Genomic DNA, 18189 nt, shown 5'->3' with positions numbered 1-18189 from the left:
TTTGTGGATAACTAGGTAGGACAGCTTTTTTCTGTAAAGCTCTTCTTCCTCTTCTCATAAAACATAGAGTGAAGAGTTAAAAAATTTAACTGCAATCTCCTTTGTGATGGTTTCACTGACCCTATAAAACTTACCTCCATAAATAATTCTCAGGCATAAAATAATGACAGGGGAATAATCTTTTCTCTACTTAAGGTGCTCACAGCTGGGAGTGGTGAAAAGACTTGGCACTTTGGACATCTAGCTTCTTAGCTTGTGATGGAAAATGTAAATCAAATGGCAAGAGGAATCCAGGCCATGGAAATCAGATCCAGCAAGATTACGTACAGCCCCAGAGCTGCAGGTCAGGAACTCTGTGAGTACTGAACACTGCCTTTTTCCTGGGCTGAATTTATCCCTGTCAGGTAAGAGGCTAATAGCCCAGTCTTTCCAAAAACATATGTGAACTATTCATTTTACTAATAACTTTATTTAAATAAGACACAGGAACTTCTATACTGAAAAAATACAAAACAAAAGCCACACATTTCCTTGTGTAAAGCCATATTGTATGGTAACTCAAATACTGTTTAGCGCAGTGGCTAGAATTAAACAGTACAACTATATACAAAATTTCAACAATTTCTGACAAATTTCTACAGCTGGGTGTAGGATACATTTGAGCTCAACAACTTCTGGGAAATTTACATGGCAAAGCATAAGCTTTAACACATTTGGTTCAAAACTTTAATATATGCTAAGAACAAATGTACAACACAATATTTAGTTTTCTCATGAGAAAATGAAAAGCACATGTCACTATAAATATCGTACATCAGATTTCATCAAAAAAGCATATTCGGTCCATCATTCAGAAATTGATATTGATACTATTGCATCTTATTTGGACAAAAGCAGAGCATAAGATCAACATATTATGTAATGCTAAACCAGATATCAGAAGTTAATGGAGCTCACATTTATCTTACAGAACTAATAATTTTCTCCCTTTAACCATAATCTACAAAATATAGTATTTTCATCAAGGCCTGAGATTATTAGGGTTAAAGGTGTCTGCTGCTGAAGAGATTGTTTTAAAAGGTTCCCCTGTGAAAATTGCAAAAGTAAACTGAGTCCTTTTCCATGACAGTCTCCTATAATATAACACTGACTAATTTAAAGGAGCCCGAATGCACCTTCAGGAGAGAATATTACTGCAAACTTTGGTGGAAAGAAGATAACTGGGATCATGACAAAATAATACACAAAATACATACACACAGAAACATATACACAAATACACCATTTCTAAAAAAAGAAACAAAAAAACAATGGTGTTGCTTTATCATCTCTTCCTTCTTTGACCTCCTTAGAAAATAAAGAAAAACCCAGGAATGACTGAAAGGAACTGAAACGTTCCTGTAACTGTAGGCACCTTGTTCCCCTAATTCTTAAGAAAATTGTGCCATACACTTTAGGTGCAGATGAAAAAACTCTTTTTTACTGAACTGAAATCAATGGACTGAAAATACAGAAACTTCTCTTTGCTTTTGAATATTCTCTTTGTGCTGCAGAAAACAATGTCTGCAGTTGGGCTCTTCCACAACCAATCAGGAATACCTAGGGCTCTCTTCACACTTAGAGAAGTTAGGTTGAGTCTGTAGGTTCTAGGCTATTTACTTGGGCTTATGCTCTAATTTGTGCATCCAAAATATTTACAGAACTATGCATGGTATTACTATGAGAGGCTTAAATGAGAGAGCTTCATACTACTGTGTTTGTAAGTTACCAAATACCCTGCTGACTTATGTTGAATTCTGAGACCCATGTAATGCTCTATGTAAATGCAACTGATGCACCTAAACTGCTCAAGGAAAACAATAACCAAAAGTGTGTCATTTCTTAACCTGCAAATTAAAGAATTTCCAAAGGAGAAACTAAATGTTAACATGCCTTCAGATAGAACAGTAGCATTTCATGACCCTGATGGCCAACATAAACAAAAAACCTCAACCATCCCCTGCGAAACTGTACTTGTTCTGAAATCAGATCTAGATATTCCTGTCTCAGTTCCGCACACATAATGTGGAATGTTTTTGTACACTTTAGTACTGGACATTTTATTTGCAACACTGTAACAGTCACTAACTGAGCAACACCTGAACTTGCAAAAAAAAAAAAAAAAAAGCCACATGGATACATGTTGAAACAGTGAATGCAACAGTTGTTTTACTTGTAACCACATAACAAAAGTGATGTCAGACATCACCTATTTGCTGGTTCTCCTCATGTTCACCCATGTCCAGGATTTTCGTTCTCCTAGGGTTGAATGCACTTCTAAGAATGTGGAATGTAATGAGGAAAGAGAAATGCATAAAATAAGGAAAGGCAAGAGAGTGATGTTCCCTCTTTAGCTTTTTAGCTGTGAAATGGTTAATATCCCAATATGATATACATTCCAAGTTACCTGAGTTTAGACTTCAACTGAAGTACCTGAAGCTAGGCCATAGGGTGGGCACTGTGCAACTGTTGTGGCCATTTATTTATTTATTTATTTATTTTTTGCATTGTATGTATTACAGAAGTTAGAAACAAACACCTGGATCAATTGTAAACATAATCCTGAAGTACAGTATTTTTCCATAGGACAAAACACAGCAAGACATTTTCTATTTAGACAGGCAACTTTCTGATATAGAGCTTATTTATACTGAGGAATTTGGAACAAAACACAGGACACAGTACTAATCTGTCAAACATTCTATGAAATGCATAGTCTCCACTTAAAATGCTGAATGACATACACATTTTGCAAGCATTACTGCTTTCCACAAAAACTGCTGAATAGGAGTTCCATCCCTGCCAAGATCAGTGTTAAGAGATACTTTATGATGCTGAGAAGTATTTTGTTGTTGTCGGTGGTGTCAGAAAGTTTGTCACTCCATGCAGATAGATGTCTGAGATCTAGCTCTTAATCCATGGAACACAGGGTAGAGGCCAGCTCCCCCCCTTGCGTTAGATGATGACGTAGTTCTGAGTGGAGATGTGGTCCTCGCCCTGCAGTTCCTGCAGGAGCTGCTGCTGCTGGGAGGGCTGCTGGACAGAGGCCTCTGTGGAGCCCGCTGTGCTGGTGTCATCAGAAAGAGATGTGAAGGAAACCCGGGAAGAGAGCTGCTCAACGGTCAGGGTTGCCAGAGCTGAGCTCTGGCCAGAGTTAGGGGAGTTCTTGAGCATCAGGTCAGAGGCAGGTAGGAGAGGGCCTAGAAGTTTTACAGGACAGAAAGCTGATCCGGTTGGGATGAAATTAACCTTGTTTTTGTCAGGACATGAAAAGAGAGGGGCTGAGATAGGCTGACGAGACCTAAAACCATAAAACAAAATTAGGTTTACAATCACTAACAAGTCGACCACTTTCTGAATTAGTTGAGTTCTCTAAAACAGCTAAAATGTGAATGGCAGGGAATGAGTTAAGTGTATACGGAGTGGTAAACATCTTCCATAGCACAAGTCAGCTGGCAAACTACTGATGTACACAGCACTGGGGTAGTATTTGAAGCAAAAGGATTTTCAAAAGGACTGGGCTGATAAAATATCCCAGAGATCATTAGTTTGCTTTCATTCATTTAGGAATGTGGGGAAACCTCCTACATTATAGTTGAAAATCATGCAAGGTTAAAATGACCTTTTCTCTTAAGTATACTGGGAGAGGGACTACCCAATCACAGATTTGGTTTTAAGCATTTCTCTCCTTTTTCTGCATCTCTGTACATACTTCTACTAACACAGATCAGGGAAAAAGGTTCAGTGGTTTCTTAAAGAGCCAGTCAGCCCAACAAAGCATTGTCCACAAGCCCTTCCCATCCCCAGGAACTAAACCATTCACTCCTCTAAGACCGCTCTCTGTCCCCTTCTACGTTGCAAGAGTAAAGCAGCCTCCACTAGGCACCTGCACTAGGACAAAGGGATGAGTAAGTTCAAGGGCCACACACTCTTTTTGAGCTATTCCTCAAAAGTATTTATGGCATGAACCTCTTTTTCCTTGAATTTCTAATTTATATATATTAAAATTTCAAAAAGAAAAAAATCTGCACAGTCTAAATTCAATGGCTTCACATGGCTAGATGTGCCTACAGGGAAGGAGACGAGTTAGTGAGTTCCCTCTGGCTTGTGGGGTCACTGTCGTTAGGCTAGCCACACATGGGTACTCACTTTGCTAAATGTCTATTTTCTTAGCCATCTAAGTTAATAGAGCTTTTGAAAGGAAAATTCTTAATGATTAAATAATAGACCTTTTAGGGTAGTAAGGATGAATTTCCAAGTTTCCTTGTATTAGCTTATATATTTCCAGTGTACAGGCTCAAATTCTCCTACAATAAGATCTTTTGCCTATTTAATTCTCTTTTCATAATTTGCTTCTGAAACACATTATCAGCTGGATGGAGTAGTTGATTCATCTGTAATCAACTGGTCTCAGTAAAAAGCTTCACAGCTTTGCAGATCCCAGCTGACAGAAAAGACATTACTTACGCCATTTCCTCAAAGACCTTCACTCGCTCACATCCCTCTGGGGGCTCCCGTTTGAACATGTAGCTGTTGTTTGGTTTGGGAGATGAAGCATACTTGGGTAACGGTGAGCTACTCCCACTGTCTGTAAATTTAAAGCAGTTATATTAACTAGTGATTGAAAGCTCTTTTAAATTAAATCTGATTTCCAAACAAGCAGCCTTTTGCACAACTTATCCACTCTTGACCCTTTGCTTCCACCACAGAGCTTCCTTTATTGCAAAGCTATTTCTAACATCCTCAGGTAGTACATTTCTTATACAAGTTTCAATGCAACAGTAATCTGTCATACCACAGAACATAAAAAGCAAATATTTCAGTCCAGAAACCTGTATTTTGAGTAAAGTAGAGGTGTAATTCTGAAAACAAATGCATCATGTATTTCAGAAATGTAAGTAAATGGGGTATTATGCATATAGGCCATGCAGAAGAGTTGTAAGCTTATTAGAGAGGGTTCTCTATATTTTCTCACTGTCCAACCAGTTTAGAAATTTGAAAATTTTAATGCGTGGAATAATCCTCATTTAAAAAGTTCTTAGCAAGATATTACTTTGACTAAACACCATGAATAAAATGTATGCAGGGAAAAATGGGTTTTTAACACATAATATACTTTGCCTTGGCCCACAATGAAAACAATGATGCTCAGAATTTTACCTTTAAAATGTCTAAAGAAAATTTTTAGCACTCTTTGTATTTTTGCTGCTGGAAGCATGAGGGACCTAAAAGCTTCTCTACCTAACATGGTTTCTTCGTGCTTTTGACCAAAAAGAAATGGTCTATTCATGAAAAGCCATAAAACCTATATGCAACTTCTCCTTTTCCTACCTGGCAAAGGATTTTGGAAATTCAAATTCACCAAATTGTGTCATTATCTTTGTAAGATGCCAAGTTGTAAAGTTAGTAACATACCTGTATAAATACAATAGTCCTATTTAAACAAATTCTGACTTAATGCAAACCAATCCCCATTGCTAAAATACTAAAGCACAAGATCTACTGAGATGTATTATTTTCATATATATTTTGAAAGATGGCATTAGTACCGTAATTACAGTTGTCACAATTTTGATAAGTTGCTTTAGATTAGGATATAGTACACAGTCCAACATTCAGAATCTAGGTAACTGGAAGGTTTGTTTTTTTTTTTTAAATCATCATTAATGAAGTATAATATATGCTTAGAAAGTAGACCCTTGAGGCACACGTATAGTGTATTTAGTGAATGATTCAAAGAGCAACTAGGTAAGTCTTGGGAATACAGACGTGTGCCTACATTTGAATATGGCCATATCTCTGGTTGGGAAATCATCGCCTCCTAAATAACAAGGCCCCATTATTAGGAAACCTAGAAAAGCAGTTTCTCCATCACTACTCTTGCACATGTCCATATAGATTATGTAGAGTCTCTTGGAAGAAATTAAGTTGGGTTTCTTCAGACTTGAGGATTTTCCTAAATTTAACATTTATTCTGTATTCCTTAAAAAAATGGGAGGGAGAAGAGGGAATATGAATTTTTTCTCCTAGGTAGATGCAAAACATCATTAATCTGACTGGAGTTTGAGTTTGCTGCTCTTTGAGCTAGGCTAGACCAAAAAGACGGGTCCACAGTCAAAAACTAATGAGAATGAGTCTTTCAACTCATTATAATACCAAAAATGTAGGCTGACTTTGGGTTCCTATCCAAACAACAGAAAGCCACACAAGGGCACACATGGAAAGGTAGCCAGGGCATGTGGAGCCTTCTTGGGGACGATGGCTGGTTACAACATGGCCTCACTGCATGCAGGGTCCACGCCTTTAACAAGCCTTTTTCTGCTATCAGCAAGGGTATGATATCAGCACACATCCACCCTGTTACTATGTAAGGAAAGTCACTGTGGCCACAGTTACAGTCTTCTGTGTTCTATTTCTTGCTACATCATCATGATTTCTCTTGTAACATTGTTGATGGTTTCAAGGAACATTGGCAGAAAGGAAACTTAGATGGGAACTGGATAATCTGCAAAACTAACTGTCTTCCTATTAACAATCTACAGTGAATTAAATATTAGTTTTTCTTTTTATAATTTTTCTAATTTCAGAGGCTTATATTTTTACAGACCTTTTGTGGGGGTGGGTCAGGGAGGAGGGTGATTAATGTTTAAATAAACAGACACAATATATTGCTTTCCCAGAAGGACAGTATTCAGTGCTATTATGTTTCCTTGCCTTTTCCATAAAAATTGTTTTTTGTTGAGAATATATATATATAAATGTTTGGTGGTATAGAAAGACAAAGCTTGAAAGAAAAAAATTTGGAGCCATAAACACATTTGTTCAATCTGGGGTTTTTCCTCAGGTAAATATGCAAACTGATAGAGTTCAAAGAGGAACAGGGAATGGAGACAACTACCTGAGGTTTTAGCTGTCACCAGCTGTATAGTTGCATAAACTTTAAGACAACTGCCGAAGCTTCTATGTAATAACTAAAGGAATTGCCATTCCTCACTCTAAAATTCTGTGATTTTTTTAAAAAAGTTCTAACATAAAAAGAATGAACACTGTACCAAAATATTTTCTGCTTTACAAATGGTATGCTTTAAAATCAACTCATATTAACAACCTACTTTACTTGTTCCAGACTTGGTTATCTAACTTCTACATTTAGAACTCTGCAGAATTTAATGACCACAGTTCAGGAACAGAGCATTATAAAGTGGTGAGCATGTGCCTCCTCAGAAGATTGAGGATGAAGTCTCAAGGTAATCTTAATGCAATCTCTTTGTTCACAAGCATGACAGATTTTATCATTCTGTTATCCCACAGTAGGATAATAACCAGACATGTAATCGAGAGTAAACTGAACGTAACTTATGTTCTTTTAACTTCATAACCAGTGTGAATTATGAAAGTAAATGCAATGAATATGATTATTTATCTGTCTATGTTCATAATACTCTCATCTTATTTATTTCTTTATTTAGGGCTGCACTTGTGGCATACGGAAGTTCCCAGGCTAGGGGTTGAATCAGAGCTGCAGCTGATGGCCTATGCTACAACCACAGCAATGCCAGATCCAAGCCGCATCTGCGACCTAGACTACAGCTCATGGCAATGCCAGATCCTTAACCCACAGAGTAAGGCCAGGGATTGAACCCACACCCTCATGGATATTAGTTGGGTTCATTACTGCTGAACCACAATGGCAACTCCTCATCTATATTTTATAACAGAATCACCCAGATCTGAAAATTGAGTATGAAAACCTTTTGACTATTCTATTATAAAAGATTATACTTATGCATTTGTACCATATTTACCATTAAGATATAGGTAGCTTGTTAAATACTTTGAAACACATGATAATGAATTAAAGCTTGGAAAAGTTAGATATTATAAAAATCTAAAATTCCATATAGAAACTAGATTTCATTTTCTGTGCTTTTTATAGGTTGAGGTTTTTGAATTTCTCTTTATAAATGGCCTTCATTACTTCTGGTATGTTAAGTTGTATGGCCCACAAATCTAGTATAAAAAAAATGACATATATTAATTTGCTTCATGTATGTAGGAAAGTATGTAATATCCCTCTCTTTTTTTTTTTTTTTTTGCTTTTTAGGGCTGTACCCATGGCATATGGAGGTTCCCAGGCTAGGGGTACAATAGGAGCTGTAGCTGTTGACCTACAACACAGCCATAGCAACGCAGAATCCAAGCCACGTCTGTGACCTACACCTTAGCTCATGCTGGATCCTTAACCTACTGAGTGAGATTAGAGATCGAACCTGCGTCCTCATGGATACTAGTTGGGTTTATTAACCACTGAGCCATGACAGGAACTACAGAAAGTATGTAAAATCTTTGCCATAGCTCTTATTCTAGCCATAAGTCTTTATATGTGCATTATCTCCCACTATCAGATTACTTTATCAAATTAAGTGAAATTAATTCTAAAATAAGCAATATAATTACAGAGCAGTGGTTCTTAACCCTGGTTTCACATTAGACTCATCAGAAGATGTTTTAAAAACACTAAAAAAAGGTCAATATCCAAACCTTATCCCTAAAGAGATTCTGATTTAAGTAAGTCCCTTCCCAGGCATGTGGTTTTTTTTTTTTTTTTTTTTTGTAAAGCTCCCAAATGTTTCTGAAGTACAGCCAAGTTTGAGAAACAATCATGAAAAGGTTAAAACACTGGTTTGGAGTCAGGCCACCTGACTTCTACCTAGGTCTAACTGCATGGCCTTGGAAAAGTTTGATGCCTTTGATCTCTAAAATAGGAGTAACTATTGATATAACAGCTATGAAAGATGTGTGTACCTAAAACATACTAAGCTCTCAATATTATAATACTAGAACAAATGCATCATTCATAATTTATAAATTAACAAAAGTAAACCACTCAGAAATTAAATGCCCACATTCTCTCGGCAGAAGAAAATAAAATAAATGTCACTTTTAATAGATCTGCACACTCTAACTTTATTCAGGTATATAAAGGTAAGATTTTGTGTCTGGTGTGGAAGCAGAGGAACATTTGGAGTACCAGATTCCCCATTTATGGCTGTCTAGCAGGAACTCTACCAGTTCATGATGGCATCCTTTAGCATAAAGAGAACTATCATCCTGAAATTGCAAAACCAATGCCTAAAGTATATAGACTCTAAAGATTCTTCTACAAAGAAAATATTTTTATTATATGTGCACAAGAACCAGTAGAATATAATTCTTATTCTTTCAAAGCTATAATTACAGGCTGAGAAAGAGCATAGAGTTCAACCAACACTAAACTCAGTGATACACAAAGAGCATAATTAAAAGTTTGCCAGCTTAGATCATAATTATGGACTAAATAGGACCTAAACAGAATTACTAAGTTAGCATTAAAATTACTTCTTTTTGCAGAAGATGCAGAATATATACACAATGGAATACTACTCAGCCACAAAAAAGAATGAAATTTTGCCATTTTCAGCAACATGGATGGACTTGGAGTGTATTATGCTAAGTGAAATAAGTCAGACAAAGAAAGACAAATACTGTAAGGTATCACTTACATGTGAAATTTAAAAAATACAATAAACTACTGAATATAATAGAAAAGAAGCAGATTTACAGATATTGAGAAGAAAATAGTGGTTATCAGTGGGGAGAAGGAAGTGAGGAGGGGCAAAACAGACAGGAAAATAAGGGGTACAGTACACACTAAAAGTTATAAAATAAGCTACAAGGATATACTGTACAACATGGGGAATATAATCAATATTTTGTAATAACTGTAAATGGAATATAACCTTGAACAACTGAATCATTATATTATACATCCGTGTCACATATAATATTGTATAGCAACTATGCCTGAATTAAAATCACTTCTTTTAAAAATATAGCTGAAGGAATCAGGCTTCCTGACCTCAGACTATACTAGAAAGCTACACTCTAGTGTAGTATGGTACTGGCACAAAAATAGAAATATAGATCAAATGGAACAGGATAAAAGCCCAGAGATAAGCCAAAACACCTATGGGTCAATTAATCTTTGACAAAGGAGGCAAAAATATACCATGGGAAAAAGACAGTCTCTATAATAAGTAGTGCTGGGAAACCTGGACAGCTACATTAAAGAATGAAATTAGAACATTTTCAAACATCATACACAAAAATAAACTCTAAAATGTATGAAAGACCTAAATGTAAGGCTGGACATGACAAAACTGTTGGAGGAAAACACTGGCAGAACATTCTTTGACATAAATTGCAGAAGTGTCTTTTTGGATCCCACTCCAAGAGTAATGAAAATATAAACAAAAATAAACAAATGGGACCTAATTAAACTTAAAAGATTTTGCCCAGCAAAGGAAACCATAAGCAAAATGAAGTAACAACCCACAGAATGGGAGAAAATATTTTCAAATGAAGCAACCAACAAGGGATTAGTCTCCAAAATTCACAAACAACTCATGCAGCTCAATATCAAGAAAACAAACAACCCAATCAAAAAATGGCAACTGAGTGCTTAATCTCTAGAATATACAAGCAACTTATACAACTCAACAGCAAAAAAGCCAACAACCCAATGGAAAAATGGGCAAAAGACCTGAGTAGACATTTCTCCAAGAAAGATATACAGATGGCCAACAAGCACATGAAAAAATGCTCAACACCCCTGATTATTAGAGAAATGAAAACCAAAACTACCATGAAATACAACCTCACACTAGTCAGAACAGCCATTGTTAATAAGTCCACAAATAACAAATGCTGGAGGGGGTGTGGAGAAAGGGAACCCTCCTGCACTGTTGGTGGGAATGTAAGCTGGTACAACCACTATGGAGAACAGTATGGAGGTGACTTAGAAATCTATACACAGAACTACCATATTAAAAAAGACACATGCACCCACATGTTCACTGCAGCACTATTCACGATAGCCAAGATATGGAAACAACCTACATGTCCATCAACAGATGATTGGATTAGGAAGCTGGGGTATATATATACAAAATAGAATGTGTACATGTATGGGTAACTTGGTCACCATGCTGTATAGTAGAAAAAAATTGTATTGGGTAAATAATTAAAAAATAAAATTAAGTGAAATTAATAAAATGGGCAGAAGACCTAAACAGACACTTCTATGAAGAAGACATACAGATGGTCAAAAAACACATAAAAAGATGTTCAACACTGCTAACTATTAGAGAAATGCAAATCAAAACTACAATGAGGTATCACCTAACACCAGTCGAAATGGTCATCATCAAAAATTCTAAAATCAATAAATGCTAGAAAGTGTATGGAGAAAAGAGAACCCTCCTACACCGATGGTGGGAGTGTATTTATTTGTATTGGTACAACCACTGTGTAAAACAGTGAGGAGGTTCCTCAAAAAGCTAAAAATAGAACTACTATATGATCCATCAATCCCACTCCTGGGCATATATCCAGAAAAAACACAATTCCAAAAGATAGATGCACCCCAATATTCATTGCAGCACTATTTACAGTAGCCAAAGCATGGAAGCAACTTAAATGTCTACCAACAGAGGAACAGGTAAAAAAAATATAGGACATACATATGATGGAAAACTACTCAGCCATAAAAAAGAATGAAATGCCATTTGCAGCAATATGGATGTAACTACAGATTATCACACTGAGTGAAATGAATTAGAGAAAGACAAATATCATACGATATCACTTATACGTGGAATTTTTAAAAATGATACAAACGAACTTATTTACAAAATAGAAACAGACTCACAAACTTCAAAAACAAACTTATGGTTACCAAAGAGGAAGTGGGGGAGGTATGGATTGGGGCTTTGGGATTGGCAATTGCACACTTTTGTATATGGAATGGATGATTGATGGGGATCTGCTATATAGCACAAAGAAATCTGCTCAGTGTTCTGTGATAACCTATATGGGAATGAATATATGTCTATGTACAGATGAATCACTTTGCTGTACATCAGAAATTAATACAACACTGCAAATCAACATACATCAATAACATTTCTTAAAAAATACTTCTTTTGCTTCAGGAAATGAAATTATCAGATGTAGTATGATTTGATAGCCTAATGAAAACAGGAGAAACAACTGTACAGCATTTTTTTGACAACAAACTTTTGGAGCCAGTGGACATTACTAATTATACTGAAAAGCCTGTGTTTTTTGTGAACTCCAAGACCAAACTGTGAAAGATTAAGGAGAACAATTTGCTTTTATAAATAATATCTAGGCGTTCCCATCGTGGCACAGCAGAGATGAATCTGACTAGGAACCATGAGGTTTCTGGTTCAATCCCTGGCCTTGCTTAGTGAGTTAAGGATCTGGCGTTGCTGTGAGCTGTGGTGTAGGTGGCAAACGCGGCTCAGATCCAGCGTTGTTGTGGCTCTGGCACAGGCCGGCAGCAGCAGCTCCAATTAGACCCCTACATATGCCACAAGTGCGGCCCTAAAAATACACAAAATAAAAAAAACCAAACAAACAAAAAAAAACCCAAATCTAAGGTTCCTCTATAATTTCAAAGTCAACCTTTTATGAGAGGGTTATAGAATTTTAATAAAAGAAGACATCGGCTATAGCTAAGATCTCCCTTAGACCAGCATTCAAGGTAAGGAGGGAAAAACAGCATCATAACCTTTTTTTACTTTGTGGTTTTTTTTTTTTTACTCAATGAATTTATTACACTTATAGTTGTACAATGATCATGACTATGTTTTGTATAACTGAGACTTATATTCCACATGTTATACCCATTAATTAAATATTTGCCATATGTGGAAGGTATTTTATATTTCAATCACTTATTCTGTAAGTATTCACTGATTTGAAATTGATTTACAAATTAGGCAAATTATAGTTGCTCCTTTGTTTTTGTGTACTCACAATAAGTACAATGCTTTTTCTGCAAACATGATCCTGATATGCAGAACAACACTGCTTATTATTATCTCGAAATCTGAAAATTGGCGTCATTGACATGCTGACCACTCACTTGGATTCTTAGGGGAATGTGAACCACTCACTCTGGGTCTGACCCTCTGACATGGCAGTTTAAAATGAAAGCAAATCACTCTATTGAAGACAGTCTTCAAACCAATATATAGACTAACATCAGGCCTCTTATAAATTACAATGAGAAAAATAAACTGAAAATAAATTTTGGATTACCCAGAATATTTTATATCTTAAAATGTAATGTAATTAAGGATCTCAGCGAAATCATTCTGATGAAGTCTTTGTTTTTACATTCTTGAGCTTTTTAAATGAATCAATTTCTAGGGACATCAGTTTTAAAAAAACCTGAAGTACACTGTTTATATTAAACTGCTCCTAAAGTATTCTAATGGGGGGAAAATGAAAACTTCTATTAAAAGTGTCAGTATAATTTTAAATGCTCACTTAAATATTTACTGAGCATTTATCCATGTGCGAAAAAGAAGGTAAAGCAAAATGCTATGTATTAGGTAAAACTCAGTATCCCCACCCCCATTCTTGCTAAAGGGAAATAGCATTATAACATCTTCAGGCAGATAACCAAGTGAAATCCTTTAATTTTTTTTGGCTGCACCCACAGCATTTGGAATTTCTTGGGCCAGGGATCCAACCTGTGCCACAGCAGTGACCTAAGCTACTGCAGTGACAATGCCAGATTCTTAACTCTCCAAATGCAATCTTAAACTTAGATGACAGTCACCTTAAAGCCTGTTCCTTCACTGATATTCACTAGTAATTATTTCCTACATGTCCCCACCTAGTACTTTGTTAGAACTTTGCCTTTATCCTCATCTTACTCATCCTTTACCTTATACATCTCATTAGCCACCAAATACTGTTATCTATTTACTTAATTCCTTCTTCAGTTCATTTCTTTCAATTCCTTTGCTCTTGCCAACCTCCTCATCTTAGCCCTACGCCCGTGGTTTCCCAACTGAGGTACACTAAACAAACTGCTGACATGCAGGAAGAAAACAGGAAAACATTTATACCTACTTACTCTCTATCTCTAAAAATATGAAAGTAAGCTTTATTAGGACACATATCATTTGTGGATTGAATTATGTACTTATATAACTTAGAAATATACTGTATTACATGTACAGATTAAAAATTGCTGATAAAAGTGTGTAATAAACTAAGTTTGGAAACACAGGACCAGGATATCTTGTCTTGTCCTCCTGCTGTCTCTCCATTTCTGTTTATCCTTAAAGATAAAGCTGGTCGTCTCCTTTAAGTGACAAAAGATCTCTGCTTGGCTCATTTCTTTTAGCAAGGCTATAAGGTCCTTAAGAAATAGTGGCCTTTTTACCTACATCTCCACTCTCACTGCTTTCTACTCCCTACCATTTCTCCTATGCTCCAGCCACACAGGTTTTTTTTGCTGTTCTCCACACACCAGGCTCTTTCATAGCTGAATGCTTGTATAACAGCTATTCCTCCTGCAAAGGCAGCAAGAAGTAGTATGAAGTTCCTACAGAATATCTTTGTGGGCATCTGGATTCCACAGAATTTAGGAAAGATAACCTCATTTCTCTAAGCCTTAGAGAAATGAGCCTTATTCTTAAAATACTGACCATGCTCTTATTCATACACGATAGCAAAGGCAATGTCACCTGGACACATTTAATCAGTATAACAATCCTATGAGGCAGGTACCATCTTTTCTTTAATTTGCAGGTGAGGAAACTGAAGTATAAAGAGCTTGAGTAACTTGCCCAAGGACAAAATAGTAAGTGGCAGAGCAGCAATTCAAACCAACTGTACCAGAGTCAGAGTTCATTACCATCATGCTGTCTGCCTCACTAAGTTTTGATCTATCTCCACTCTAGTGTCCTCATTAGAGATGGGAGGAGGTGACTAGATGACCAAGTTCCTTCCAATCTAACATTCATGCTTCTACCTAGTGGAGTCTTGTAGTTTAGCCAACAACTTCATTGAGCCTGACCTCTTAGTCTCACCAGGAGACACAGTGGAAAGAGTGGCTTCTATGTATCCATATTTCTTCTTAAAGGAACATAAAAGATAACAGGGAGAAAAAAATTCAACATATCCCTCTTTCCTCTAGCCAAATTGATACCCTCTTTTCCCCCAGTCATGATCAGAGAAGAGATAGGTTTTAGCGAAGTTACCTCCTTTCCCCTAATGTTAACAGGAAGTATGAACTTCATGGCTTCTTCTCACCAGAGGCCTATCATAACAAAGTTAAATCTCAGAGTGGTTACTCTTTATTGTCTTTTTTTGGGGGGATGGCTATAGCAGGGAGGATCATCATATTTTCCCAAACACTTAAAAGGCTAACACATATAACTTAACACTTTAAAGAAAAAGACACAAACGTTTTCAACACAGCTATAAAAATGCATTCTTAAAAAAGTGGATATACCGTGAAGAAGGAATACTCAAAAAATCTCCACTAAGCACTCTTTATGCTAATGTGATAGATAGTGTTGTCTATTTGCTGAGGCTAAAGCAATGAGCAAAATAAAGTTACCTATTCTTGGTGGAGCCTACATTCTTGTAAATAGATAATAGGAGATTAAGTGAAATCGTATATGCAGGTATTCTGATAAATTTTGGTTTACTTTTGCTCTTAACTCTGGGATGTAACTGCTAGAACTGAGTTGCATACTAATTAATTTTGAATTAAGAATAGTAACTCATCCACAGAAAGCTAGCACAGCAACTTCCATTAGTGCAATTATAAACATTTTCCAAAACCAGGGGCGGGGGAGATGCACTTACTGGATTTTTCTTACATGCGTTAGATAACGGTTATACATGTAACTTTAGATATTATCTTGAAAACGCAAAACAGGAAGATGATCTTAGGGACATATTTCTGAAACAGTTCAGTTTTTAACCTATGGAATAACTTCTTTGTTGGAATAATATTTCTATACTCTTCATAATTTCACACCGAGAGGTTCTTCTAGGAAAATAAGCATTCTAGAATCATGTGGGGAGAATCTTTTGATCAAGAAACAGATTCAAGCTCAACAACAGTGATTTTTAAGGTGTGACAGCTAAAAGAAGTATATTCAACATACCTATTTTCACAATATAAACCACAAAACGAAAAGCACCACAAAATCTTGCCTGATTGGGCTATCTAGAAGATGGAGGGTTAAAGTATGATAAGGGAAAAGGTCAAAGAATGTCAAGAAATAGAGCCCTACAGATAAATGCAAATAGAGTTTAAAATATTACATAGAAAGGAGTAAGACCTCAGTCAAGAAGAGTCTCATTTACAAGTCTGCCTAGGGTCAGCCCTAGACCATGAAAAGATAATACTTTTTTTTTCCCTCTCCTCTGTCTATGGGCTGTTTAGTCCTAATGCTCAAATTTAGAAATATTTATGAGTTGAATCATAATATGGGTTAAAGAGGCTTATATGAATTGGGCCTTGGAAACTCTATCCACATAATATACATTGTTCCTGTGGGAAAATCCTAAACTTAAGTTCCAAGCTCCAAGTAACCAATTTACGTATTCTTGGAATAGAACTCTTTGTAGTTGGCCTGAGTAGAGTGGTTCAGTTGACTTCATGATTAGAATAACCAATGTTTCCACAATATCTTGCAAAATTACAGAATTTTATAACAACTGCCTATGTGAACTGTGCCAAAGCTCAACTATAAGTGGCAGACTGAAGTCCAGATTTTGTGGCTTGCCCAGCACCAGTTAGCTACCATCAAGGAATACTGATCAAGCTGCTAAGAGAACTAATGCTTGACACTGCCATTTATATTATACAAATGATGGTTTTTCTCCCTTGCATTTTGGGCATGGGAATGTAAAGGAATTTAGGCTATCCTGGGTATATTCTGAAGATTTCAAGATCAGATCCCCGAATTCTCCACATAGATCAAAATACAGGACTTGATTTGTTATTAGGTTAGTTAGCCTGGCAACTTCACACATGTAATCAGATGCCTTCAGTCTTTAGGTCACTGGAAAAATCCGACAACCGCCTCCCAGGCCCCATCAAAACCAAAAAATTAAACCTGAAAACGGTCTCTTAATGGTTGGACCTTTCTCAAAAGTCAGAGTATTTTTGTCTTGGCATTGCAGTCAAAATAGCCAAAGAAAAACCAAGATGTTAATCAACATAAATTATTTTATAGATCTCAAATTATACATGCTTCACGGAGAAAAACAGATGTTAGGAATAAGTAGAAACAATAATGCCAGGAAAAAGATAAGTATATAGCAGATGAATACTAGAAAAATAATCAGCTCACTGGCACACTCCCGTCAGAGCTTACATTCCTATGGGCCACCCCCTCCCCTCCTGTGCACACCAATCCAGGCATCTAAGGAGATCTGACCTGGCTGTTCTACAACAGAAACTACAGGATATGCAGGTACTCCAAATCAATCCTAGCTGACTACAAAACTATAGTATCAATTCTGTTTTCACAGTTAATAATGCCTAGAGAAAAATATACCAAAAAAGGCAAAGTCTTAAGAAAAGGTCTACCTTATCTCAGAAATGTATAGCTTTCTTTTTTTTTTTCCTTTAATGGAAATAAATATAGAGAAACCATTAAGCTTTATTGTGGAAAAAATGTCAATTAGAAGCTAGAATTAGTATCTTAGAAAATATTGGACTGTCCCTAGAGAAGTAATGAGTTAGAGATTATTCTATAGTTTGAATGACTTAAATACCTAAGTTTCAGAAATTATAAACCTGACAACTCCCTCTTCTTTGCACTTTTAGTATTCTGAACATACTGGCATAATAGTGTACTATTTTTTTATATTACTATTACTCCCTATTAGACTATAAATTCCTTAAAGACAGCTATCTATTCATCTCTATTTCTCCACTCTCCAGTAAAGTGCCTGCCATATAGCAGAGGCTCAACAGATATTTCTTAAATACACCAGAAGCATAAACTCAGCTGAAATACATAAGCCTCCACTCCCAATCCTAAAATATATGTATCTATGTATACATACACATACATATATAAAAGATACAGGTGCTATTTGAATTTTCTCTTGACAAAGATGATAGCTGATTTAAGAACTTTCAACTGCACAGTGTAATAGGTGACACATTTTTACAGGGAGCAGTAACATAAACCTGATCTTAGTCACAAAGTAATAACTCAGAGCTATATGTGGTGTGTGTATATATATATATATATA

General features: G+C 36.1%; 1 protein-coding gene across 3 annotated transcripts in view; it reads right to left on the bottom strand.

The window, feature by feature from the left end:
- Window positions 1-449: 449 nt before the first annotated feature.
- GLCCI1 (glucocorticoid induced 1) overlaps window positions 450-18189 on the bottom strand; it is a 116529-nt gene continuing 98789 nt past the window's right edge. For 2 of the 3 annotated variants that reach the window (XM_047754186.1, XM_047754187.1), the window contains exons 7-8: window positions 4507-4627; window positions 450-3340 (exon numbers count right to left, since the gene is read on the bottom strand). In XM_047754186.1, coding sequence (XP_047610142.1) covers window positions 2995-3340; window positions 4507-4627 — 467 coding nt within the window. In that variant the 3' untranslated portion in view covers window positions 450-2994. The remainder of the gene's footprint in view (window positions 3341-4506; window positions 4628-18189) is intronic. The other variant, XM_047754188.1, reaches the window with a different exon arrangement.

Source organism: Phacochoerus africanus, chromosome 11 (genome assembly GCF_016906955.1).
Source record: "Phacochoerus africanus isolate WHEZ1 chromosome 11, ROS_Pafr_v1, whole genome shotgun sequence".
Classification (NCBI taxonomy): domain Eukaryota; kingdom Metazoa; phylum Chordata; class Mammalia; order Artiodactyla; family Suidae; genus Phacochoerus; species Phacochoerus africanus.
Note: the sequence above shows the minus strand (reverse complement) of the source record. Positions and strands in the feature narration are given on the sequence as shown.